This window comes from Leucopleurus acutus (assembly GCF_964270905.1).
Source record: "Leucopleurus acutus genome assembly, chromosome: 10".
Taxonomy (NCBI): domain Eukaryota; kingdom Metazoa; phylum Chordata; class Mammalia; order Artiodactyla; family Delphinidae; genus Leucopleurus; species Leucopleurus acutus.
The window spans coordinates 3,712,096-3,723,619 of record NC_139153.1 but is presented as its reverse complement, the minus strand read 5'-3'; the positions used below and the strand labels follow the sequence as shown (position 1 = coordinate 3,723,619).

Genomic DNA, 11,524 nt, shown 5'->3' with positions numbered 1-11,524 from the left:
GCAACCTACCGGTACCTCACTGATGCCCCTGCGCACTGCAAGCAATTCTGGGAGATGTAGTTCCTATTGCCTGGGGGAGCAGCCGGGCTGCGTGCGGCCTGCCGGGAAATGTAGTTCCCGGCTGAGAGGGCCGGGCTAGACGCGCCAAGGCAGGCGCGCGGCGGGCAGGCCTGGAGGGGGCGGGCCCGCGCGGGCCTCCAAGCCGCCAGCCCTGCAGCGGAGAGGTCACGGCGTGAGGCCGCCGCCACAGTCGCCGCGAGGTCGGAGCGCCGGGCTGCACCATGGCCTACTGCCGGCAGGAAGGTAGGAGATGGGACTGCGTGGAGACGGCCTACGAGGGCCTGCAGGGGACACGCGGTCTGTGCAGCGCGCCGGACCCCCGCGCCCCCACTGCAGACGCGGAGGACAGTCCTCGGGACCCTCGGGTTGGGCCCGGCGGCGGAGTCGCCATCCCCGGTTTTCAGATGAGAAAACCGAGGCCCGGGTAGGAGCGAGGCCGGCCGAGGTCACTGTGAGGCTCGAACCCGGACCTCGGAGGGAACAGCACATGGGGGAGCTCGTAACCTAGGCCCGGGGGTCAGGCCTGTGCGAGCGCCCTGCCTGTGGCTGGTAACTGGGAATTTATTGATTCTAACTATAATGTTACTATGGCGCTCACCACACACCACGTGTTCCCGTTTGCACTGCTTTCAACTGTCCCAGAAAGTTGCCCCTCGGTGGGCGCTGCGCTGCGGGTGGGAGTGCCGCCCGCTGGGACGGGTCAGACCCTGGTCCAGGAATTTTGTGTGGCCTATCTCGCGACGACCTTCCTAAGTCAGGCCCTGCTTTTATCCGGAGAGTAAACCAAGACCCAGAAGTGACTTGGGTAAGCCACACGGCCGGCAAGTCGCAAAGCTGGGGTTGGAGGCCCGCGGTCTGATTCCAGAACTGCCCAGTCTGGTGCCCAGTGGACTCCAGGGAGCCTTCCGCTCAGAAGACACCCTGTGCAGAAAACAAAACAAAATAAAGCAAAGTTGGTCCCCGCCTACTGTCTGTCTGCTTGTTACCTCTACCCGGGACCTCAGAAGTCTCCAAGCCGGGTCCAAGGGTCTTCCTGCACAACCACTAACCGGCTCTGTCCCTGAGCTGCCACCCAACTCCTCCAGGGCCTAGTGTCCAGTCTTGTAAAATGAGAAGTTGATCTTCATTTATTCCACGCATATTCATGAAGCACCTTCTCGGTGCCAGGTGAGGGGATTGGTGGACACCTGAGACTATAAAGTTCCAGAGAGAGTTGGAACTCACCCAGAAATCCTTTAGCGAATAGTCCAGCTCCCTCAGTTAATTAAGGGAATCTTAAGCCCAGAGATGGAAGTGACCCACCCAAGGTCATGCTTCAGTTAGGAGAACAGCTCAGTCTAAAATGCTAAGCCTTTTCCCAGTACCCCATTCTGCTTCTGGAATCCTCCTTCCCTGGGTCATAAAGCCGTAAAACTCACTGATGTCTCTAATGAGTAGTTTCCATTGATTGATATTTAACTTTGCCATGAGCAAAAGTCCTCTGCCCTCACCACTTTGTTAGACAGCAAGTCTTTTGTTTTTAATTTCCTTCTTCTAAGTCAAATTTACTTCTTCATTTAGCAAATTTTTTTTAACCTTTTGGGTATAATGAAGCTATAATCCTCATTTTTGAGGGTTTCTAGGGGTTGCAGTTTCGCTGGGAAGAGGCAGGTGTTTAGATCCCTATCTTTTCCTGGATCAAAGCTCTCTTAGTTTGGGGATGAGAATTAAAAGCACTCACTTTAGGCCTTCCCTAGTTTTTATCTTATCCATGCCACTGTCCCCTAAGTCCCCAACTTCTTGTTTTTCTACCCACCGATTCTTTATGCTTCCCATGGGACTTAAAGAAACGATCCCACACTCCTTCCAGATTAAGGCTGATGTGAGCGAGCCCCTTGCCTGATCCGGCTCCTGCCATCACTGACCAGCCACACTGGCCTCTGGCCCTTCCCTTTGCCTGGTGCACCCTTCTTCCAGCTCTTCCCATGGCTACCTCCTCATCCTTTAAGATTCAGCTCATATGTCACCTCAGTGAGGTCTTCTCTGGGTCTTTGTGTCTTTCACATCCTAAACTCTTTGAAATTACCTGGTTTATTTTTGTCATCTTCCTTCTTATGTTCTTGCAGCAAGCCGAGAGCATTAGATGGGCCATATCCCCGGCACCTTTACCCAGTGAACCCATACACACGGCTGCCCTCTGTTCTGAGTCAGTCACTTGCCTGTGCACATTTACTTCAGGGGTCCACCCCAAGCCTTGGGGTTAAAGGCCTTAGCAGGGCGTTCAAGGTGTTGGGCAGCGTGGACTCAGGCTCGCTCCCTGGCCCAGGGCCACACTGTTCCTGTCATTGTTCTTCCTTTTCTAATGCTGACCGTGTTCTCTCCTGTTGTGTCAACAAACGTTTATTGAGTACCTGTGATGTGCCAGCCACTGATCACATGGCAGTGGGCACAGGTGGGCGGTCTGCCTTCGTGGCATGGTGGAGGTGGCGGGCGCCCCTTCTGGGTTGGATGTACCAAGAGATTCTGCTGTGTAAAGACCCACGCATGTTCTAGAGGGAATGAGACCACCCATCCAAGGTTTTTTTTTTCTCTAACCTACTTCATAGTGATAGCCGTTCTGTCTTCTGCCCTCTGCTGGGTCTGGGGGTCTTCATGTCTGAATTCAGAGTTCATTCCTCCATTCACTTTTTCAACAAATACTGATTACCCACTATGTCTTGGGCACTGTTCTAGGCTCCGAGGATACTGCAGTGAATGGAATAGACAAATCCTTGCCCCTGAGGAGCTGACATTTCAGTGGGGGAGACAGGTGGTAAACAAATACGTAATTGGGGCTTCCCTGGTGGCGCAGTGGTTGAGAGTCCGCCTGCCGATGCAGGGGACATGGGTTCGTGCCCCGGTCCGGGAAGATCCCACATGCCGCGGAGCGGCTGGGCCCGTGAGCCATGGCCGCTGAGCCTGCGCGTCCGGAGCCTGTGCTCCGCAACGGGAGAGGCCACAACAGTGAGAGGCCCGTGTACCGCAAAAAAAAACAAAAACAAATACATAATTGTTAGGTGAGAAAAAGCAGGTTAAGGGTGATGGGGAGTGATGAAGGAAGATGGCATCTGAGCAGGAGCTATGAAGTCAGGGAGAGGGAGGCTGTGAGGGTATCTGAATGTACTCCTTATTTTCCCATTGCTACGATATGAATGTGTCCCCCCAAAATTCATATGCTGAAATCCAAACCCCAAGGGTGAATGGTATTAGTAGGTGGGGCCTTTGAGAGGAGCTTAAGTCATGAGGGTGAAGTCCTTATTAGGTTGTTTAAAAAGGTTGATTCTCCTATAGTGAGTACAGCATCAGGGAATCCCTGCTTCCTGAATTTGAGAAATGTATTTTTGTGTTGATTTTTAAATTTTTCTTTTATTACTGTCATGTAAACGTCTAAGGAACCTGCTCTAATAAACATGTGCCCGTGGGCTTCAGTGACTCTAAAACTGGACAGATGAGTGGATTGAATTCTCACAGCATTCAGTTTACAACATTAATTCAGTCTCGTAGATGATATTTCACTGAATTGCCCCTTGCGTGGAGAATGTGCTTCTGTGCCAGTGGTGGGTCCTTGAGGTTACTGTCCCTGTGCTACCGTCTGATGACCAAGGTCATCCAAGGCCAATCTCTGACCGAGGAGCCTTTGCTGTGGAGACCAGGAAGTCACTGGCCCTCCTTGGCTGGGAGTTAAGTCCACCCCAGGCCTTTTCTCCCATCGGCCGTGATCATGAAAATCTTGACTTGGAACTCTAAGAGGGTATAAGGTGGTTATCCACGTCCTTCTGAATATGCTTGTATAAACTTTTTAAGGTTATCTTGGAAGTGAAAACAAGCATTTTTATATTTTCTCCAGAGAAATGTAATGAGACTTCCAGTCTAGCTGGTTACCCCACTAGTTGGCAGTCATGATGAGTTCTCTTTTCACAGTTGGGACTCGGGGATCGGTGAGCACTGTCCTTTTGTCAGTCCTGTGTGCACTCTCAGACATTCCTGCTGGGACAGGCGTGCAGTGGACAGGGTGACACACTCGCAATCTTTCAGACCACAGTTTGTGTTCCTGCTCTGCCTTCTCATACTATGAGCCTTCGGGCTGGTTTCCTACCTTCTCTGGGCCTCCGTTTCCTCTCTCTGTAAAAAGGAGATTAGTAATACCCACCTCACAGTGTTGGTGTAAGGATTAAATGAGCCGACGGGTGGGGAAACTCATTGAGCGTGTAAAAGATGCAGTTATGTTCTGCCGTTAACGATTCTGATTCCAATTCCAGTGTGTGGGTATTTCCCCCACATCAAGCAATTCTCTGACACCAGCAGTATGTCCTCCAATTCAGCTCAATCTGTCACTGTTTACCTGGAGATGGTGTCAGATCCCACAGTTTAAGGGCTCAGGCCTGCAACACCCCCCTCCCCCGCCCCAACTGCAGGTGCCAGTCACAGGTCCAGGTTGTCATCTGTTCTTCTTAACCACTGGCTGTAGATCAGAGGTTCCCACGACCTCCTCCTAGCGTTGGATTAATTTGCTAGAGCAGCTCACAGAACTCAGAGAAACAGTTTACTCACTAGATCGCTGGATTATTATAAAAGGATAGAATATTATATTAACAGATATAACTCAGGAACAGCTGGATGGAAGAGACGCACAAGGCAAGGTGTGGGGAAGGGGCGGAGCCTCCATGCCCTCTCTTCCCGAACCTCCACGTGTTCACCTGTCCGCTTGGGCTTTTGCGGAGGCTTCATTACATAGGCATGATTGATTAAATCATCGGCCGCTGGCAGCTGATTCAGCCTCCAGCTCCTGTCCCTTCCCCAGGGTGGGATGCGGGGATGGGGGGGGCGCGTTGGGACTGAAAGCTCCAACCCGCTAATCCCAGGGCCGTTTCTCCTGGCAACCAGCCCCCATCCTCAGGCTCCCCCAAGTCATCCTATTAACATAACAAAAAGATCTTTATGCTCTCATCACTTGGGAAACCAAAATTTTAGGAGCTCTGTGCTAACAATGGGGTCAAAGGTGAAATATATATTTCTTATTCTAAATGACAGTATCACATCCTTCGATCCAGTATAACCGATCTCTCTGGGGGATGTCCAGAAAGGTGCCTGGGAGGACTCGGCCTGTGGGAGGGACCTGGAACATTCTGGGTGGGGTTGTGCATCAGTCACTTGGGAGCCCATCAGTGGTGTGGACGTGCAGAGAGCTTGATTCAGCTTCTGTTCTGTGAGGCTGGGCCTCATAAGCTCCACAGGTGCCTCCCGTACCGAGCAGGCTTGGATGCCTTGCCTTGGCCTGAGACCAGCCTCCCCATTCGGCTGGGCCCGGCTGAGACCTTGGTAAACAAAACTGTCAGAGCTGAGCTGAGCAATTGTGTCAGCTTATTTATTTTGCTTAGCACACAGCACTTTTGCAGGCTGCTTTCAAGTGTTCTGAACACTGGCCAGAATTACCAAGGTCTTCAGGTTCTTCAGCATGCCCTGGCTGCCCGGCCCCAATCCTTTCCCAGGCCACTTGGGACAAGCCACCTTCTCTGAGATAGAATGGGAGGTGTTGGAGAGAACCCTCAGGTGTTCTGAGCAGGCCGTGGTCCTGAGCGTGCCGAGGGTCAGCTGCCATTCCTGTCACCCCTCCTGGGAGATGCTGTACAGGTGTGGGGAGGGTGTAAACACCAAGTACCTTCCCTCTGTCCCCTCTGCTGTCCTCACTGGCACGTCTCTCTGGTGTTTACTGTCAACCTCGTGCTTTCCCCAAGCCTCTTCCGGAGGAGCCCGATTGGTAAAATGTTATCTGAAGGTGCCTGCTGGCAGGTCCTGAGGGGCCTGGAGCAAGTGGACCAGGTGCTCACAGGGACGGGAAGTGACAGAGCCGTCAGAGCTCATGGGAGTTCTGAGCAGAGGAAGAAGACCCGTTGTTAGATGTCAGCAAACTTGGGGACTGAAAACAGCTGCATTTGACGGCTTGGGGCGTCTCGTCTCCCACTCGAGGATGCACATGGCGCCAGCAGGAGCCATCTTCCTCCTCCCCAGTCCGGTCACAGGCACGTGATGCAGGAGCGGCTGCTAGACCTTCCCCCAGAGTCAGCAGTAAGCGAGTCCCCAGCCTGGGGAGCACCAGTGAACTCACTTCGGGGTTTCAAATGGGACAGTCTTCAAACAGGGTTTTCGTGGCTGCTTGGGTTTAAGGCTGATTCACAGCTCCTGGGTGAAACATTTCTCCCTCTGTTCTCCAAACACTAGGAAAGGATCGAATCATATTTGTGACCAAAGAAGACCATGAAACTCCAAGCAACGCGGAGCTGGTGGCCGACGACCCCAATGATCCTTACGAGGAGCACGGTGAGTGCTGGGCGGGGGTGGGAGTCCAACATCCCTGGCCGCGGCTGGGTTTCCAGGTGTCTACCTTGGCCACCACTGCTCCTGGGACACTGAGTGCATCTCCATCAGGTGTGAGGGGCTGTGTGCTTTCCAGCCCTCGTTCCCACGTGCTTCCCTGGCCATCAGGCTGAACCTAGGAGTTTCTTCTTTCTTCCGCCTCTCTTTCTTCTGATTTTTTGAATGGTTTTCCATTTTTATAAGAATGGAGCGCAGTGCTCTGGCACGTCACTCGCTTTTTCCTGCCCACCATGCCTTGGACATCTTCCAGCCTCGCCTTTACCAGTCCTCACACTGTGCTGAGCTGAGAGCAGCTGAGGAGCGGGAGGGGCTTGAGGAGAAGGTCCGGGGCGCAGGGGTTCCTGATCATCTGTGTGAAAGGAAGAGACCAGCAACTTGACTCCTTCCAGTGTTTGGGCTTTCAAAGCTTCTCAGTAACCATCCGAGCGGTTACTTCCGCTTTGGATTAAACGGTTTCCCTGTGTAGTTCTTGGAGCACAGGCACGGCCACAGCACTGGGAGGCGGCTTAGGACACAGAGCAGTGCTGCACACGGAGAGAGTCGCTGATGGTGACCTTTCCGACAGAGCCGGGAATGCTGGGTTTGTGCCGGGCATTTGAACCCCATCCCGAGGGAGCAGCAGGTCCACCGGTGAGTGCCGGCCAGGCAGTGGTTCATGTTACCGTTATGCCTATGAGGGCTGGTCTTGGTTTTGCTTTTTCTGAAACCTCAGGCAGCACCTCTCACACTTCCTTGCTCATCTTCCTGTCCCAGGACTGATCCTGCCCAACGGAGACATCAACTGGAACTGCCCGTGCCTGGGGGGCATGGCCAGCGGCCCGTGTGGGGAACAGTTCAAGGCGGCCTTTTCCTGCTTCCACTACAGCACAGAAGATGTCAAGGGGTCGGACTGTATAGACCAGTTCCGGGCCATGCAGGAGTGCATGCAGAAGTACCCGGACCTCTATCCCCAGGAGGAGGAGGATCGATTAGAGGAAACGGCTGTCTCTGAGGCTGCCACAACCAAAGAAGAGGAGGGGTCTAGCTAATGAGGGTCCTGGTCTCCAGCCTCCTTCAGAGAGGATGAACCTCTCCAAGAAAGTGTCTCTCCCTCTGTTGTTCTGTGCACTGTAATGTACAAAATAACTTATTGAGTGATCAGGGGTCTTGGCCCCTTGACATGTACACTGAAACATGGGTTGTATGCATGTGTGTCTCACATAACCTGTCAGCGAATGTAGCCACCACTTTTGAATTCTCAGATTGTCCTGAATTTTGCCATTTTGAAATAATGTGCTGAATAATCTCAGCAACCAAAAATCTTTATCTGGGAGTGTCTTGTGAGTGAGCTGATCTATTCTGATTCATTGTATCCCCTTTAGTAGATTTTATACCCAGTTGGAAAGTGAAATAGAAACAAACATCTTCCTTTAAAAATGCTGGAGGGGGGCATTCCTTATAGAAGAGGCGGGATGATCAGCCCTGGAGGATGTGACGAAGCACTCTGCTTCATTTCTGATATATTTTGGTTTCTAGTTTGCATTGAGCTCCACGTTTTCTACGTTTGGAAAACAGAGCTTTGGACCCTCTGAGTGACTCCCTTTGTAAGTGAAGAGAAAGGCTGTTTTTTTCTCTTTTTGTTATCCCAAAAGCCCTGCTTTGGGGTCTGCGTTCACACTGGCTCTGTCTCAGCCTGTTCAGATGCAATGTTCTTGAGAGGTGGGGACCTAATCATTACCAAAGTAGCACCTGAGAGAGGAAACAGTGTCAATTAAAAGGAAAACGTGATTTTTGAGTGGGTTTTAATTTGCTTTTCCTAATTAAAAATGTTGTGATATAAGGAAATATAAATTATGAAAAATTCAATTGAAATTCTCCTTTGAAGATACTGGTAGATCACTTTGAATCTGTTAAACTTTTCTGTGTTGCGTCCATACGGAGCTCACTGATTCTGTGAGCAGATGCCTTCACACAGGCGTCGCTGTCAACATTAACGTGTTGTATTTGTTAGAAATGAGTCCCAGCCCACACTGCCCAGGGGACACGAAGCATGAGCACAGGAGGCTGCCTTCCACCCCAGAGAGTGAGCTGTTGGCTCTCTGAAGCCTGGAGGCCCGGCTCAGGGTGAGGAGTGCGGTTCTGAGTCTGGCGTCAGGAAGCCAGAGCCACCAGCTTTGGAAGCCGTGCAGTCTGGAGGAGCTTTGGGACTTCTTTGAGCTGCAGGCAGAGCCTTGCATGTTTAACAAACGTACTTTTTCAGGAAACGTTTTGATCAAGATGTCACTGACCTGTGACTAGTCCTGGATCCCATTCATTTGATACATTCAGGGAACCTCTACCGTCCATGTCCTAGGGACACAGGGAGGTGACTTATCTGGCCTCTGCTTGTATGAAGCTACAGTCCAGCCAGGGGTCAGCATTTACTAGAAAGCAAGAAGAATCAGAAAAGCAGATCCCAGGTGCAAGGACAGGATGGCAGAGTAGAAGCACCTGAGCTCACCTCCTCTCACGAAAATGCCAAAATCACAACTAACTGCTGAACAATCATAGACAAAAAAGGACTAGAACCTACTAAAAAAGATATTCTACTTCCAAAGAAGAAGCCACAACAAGAGGGTAGGAGGGGCGCATTCGTGATAAAATCAAACCCCATACCCGCCAGGTAGGCAACCCACAAGTTGGAAAATAATTATATTGCAGAGGTTCTCCCACAGGAGTGAGAGTTCTGAGCCCCAAGTCGGGCTCCCCAGTCTGGGGGTCTGGCATCAGGAGGAGGAGACCCCAGAGCATTTGGCTTTGAAGGCCAGCAGGGCTTGATCGCAGGAACTCCACAGGACTGGGGGTAACAGAAATGCCACTCTTAGAGGATACAAGGTCTTGTATGCACCAGGACCCAGGGGAAAAAGCAGTGACTTCATAGGATCCTGGACCAGACCTACCTGCTGGTCTTGGAGGGTCTCTTGGGGAGGTGGGAGGCAGCTGTAGGTCACTGTAACTCACTTGGGGACAAGGACACTGGTGGCGGAGGTTCTGGGGTGTACTCATTGTCGTGAGCTGTCCTGGAGGTCACCATTTTGGCACTGAGACCTGGCCCCAACCATCAGCCCTTTGGCTCCAGTGCTGGGATGCCTCAGGCCAAACAACCAACAGGGCGGGAGCATAGCCCCACCCATCAGCAGCCAGGCTGCTTAAAGCCTTCCTGAGCCTGTAGCCACCTCTAAACACACCCCTTGATATGGCCCTGCCGACCAGAGGCAAAAGACCCAGCTCCACCCACCAGTGGGCAGGCACCAGTCCCTCCCACCAGGGATCCTGCACAAGCCTCAAAGACCAGCATCACCCACCAGGGGATAGACACCAGAAGCAAGAGGAACTACAATCCTGAAGCCTGTGGGACCGCAAACACAGAAAGTGAGACAAAAAGAGGCAGCAGAGGAATATTGTTCCAGAGGAAATAACAAGATAACCCCCCAGAAGAACAACTAAGTGAAGTGGAGATAGGCAACCTACCCAAAAAAGAATTCAGAGTAATGATAGTAAAGATGATCCAAAATCATGGAAAAAGAATGGAGGCACAGACTGAGAAGATAGAAGAAATGTTTAACAAAGAGCTAGAAGATATAAAAAACAAACAAACAGTTGAACAATAAAATAACTGAAATGAAAAAATACACTAGAAGGAATCAATAGCAGAATAAATGAAGCAGATAAATGGAAGCGAGCTGGAAGACAGAATGGTGGAAATCACTGCCATGAAAGAGAATAAAGAAAGAATGAAAAGAAATGAGGACTGTTTAAGAGACCTCTGGGACAACATTAAATATACCAACATTCACATTACAAGGGTCCCAGAAGGAGAATAGAGAGAGAAAGGGCCTGAGAAAATATTTGAAGAGATAATAGCTGTAAACTTACCTGACCTGGAAAGGAAATAGTCATCCAAATCCAGGAAGCACAGAGACCCGTACAAGATAAACCCAAAGAAGAACATGCTGAGGCACATATTAATCAAACGGACAAAATTTAAAGACAAACAAAATATTATAAGCAAGAAGGGAAATGCAACAAATAACATACAAGGGAATCCCCATATTGTTATCAGCTGATTTTTCAGCAGAAACTCTGCAGGCCAGAAGGGAGTGGCACAATATATTTAAAGTGATGAAAAGGAAAAACCTACAACCAAGAATACTCTACCCAGCAAGGCTCTCATTCAAATTTGATGAATAAATCAAAAGCTTTACAGACAAGGAAAAGCTAAGAGAACTCAGCACCACCAAATCAGCTTTACAACAAATGCTAAAGGAACTTCTATAGGCAGAAAAGAAAAGCCTACAACTAGAAACAAGAAAATTACGACTGGGAAAGCTCACTGGTAAAGGCAAACATACAGTAAAGGTAGGAAATCATCCACACACAAATATGATATCAAAACCAGCAGGAGAGTACAAATGTAAGATATTGGAAATGCATTTGAAATGAAGAGACCAGCAACTTAATCTTGAATATATAGAGACTGCTATATCAAAACCTCATGATAACTGCAAACCAAAAGTCTACAATAGATAGACAAAAAAGAAAAAGGAATCCAAACACAACACTAAAGATAGTCATCAAATCACAGGAGAAGAGAACAAAAGAGGAAGGGAAGAAAAAAGATCTACAAAAACAAATCCAAAACAGTTAACAAAATGGCAGTAAGAATACACATATTGGTAATTAGCTCAAATGTAAATGGATTAAATGCTCCAACCAAAAGACATAGAATGGCTGAATGGATACAAAAACAAGACCCATATATATGTTGTTCACAAGAGACCCACTTCAGATCTAGGGACACATACAGACTGGAAGTGAGGGCGTGGAGAAATGTATTCCAGGGCTTCCCAGGTGGTGCAGTGGTTGGGAGTCCACCTGCCGATGCAGGGGATGCGGGTTCATGCCCTGGTCCAGGAAGATTCCATGTGCTGAGCCATGGCCACTGAGCGTGCACGTCCCGGGACTGTGCTCCACAACGGGGGAAGCCGCAGCAGTGGGAAGCCCGCGTACCGCAAAAAAAAAAAAAAAAAGTATTCCATGCGAATGAAAATCA

General features: G+C 50.1%; 1 protein-coding gene across 1 annotated transcript; it reads left to right on the top strand.

The window, feature by feature from the left end:
* The first annotated feature begins 203 nt into the window (after positions 1 to 203).
* On the top strand, positions 204 to 8,334 carry CHCHD4 (coiled-coil-helix-coiled-coil-helix domain containing 4). The gene is made up of 3 exons (XM_082847905.1): positions 204 to 303; positions 6,298 to 6,396; positions 7,207 to 8,334. Exons 1-3 carry the CDS (start codon positions 282 to 284, stop codon positions 7,479 to 7,481), a joined length of 396 nt encoding a protein of 131 aa, XP_082704031.1. The 5' UTR covers positions 204 to 281; the 3' UTR covers positions 7,482 to 8,334.
* Positions 8,335 to 11,524: the final 3,190 nt, after the last annotated feature.

What these genes read in the sequence shown, in the direction of transcription:
- CHCHD4 (XM_082847905.1), top strand. Translation starts at nt 282, where the DNA reads ATGGCCTACTGCCGGCAGGAAG. An exon ending in GGCCTACTGCCGGCAGGAAG is followed by an intron (nt 304 to 6,297) that starts GTAGGAGATGGG and finishes TCCAAACACTAG; the next exon opens with GAAAGGATCGAATCATATTT. An exon ending in TGATCCTTACGAGGAGCACG is followed by an intron (nt 6,397 to 7,206) that starts GTGAGTGCTGGG and finishes TTCCTGTCCCAG; the next exon opens with GACTGATCCTGCCCAACGGA.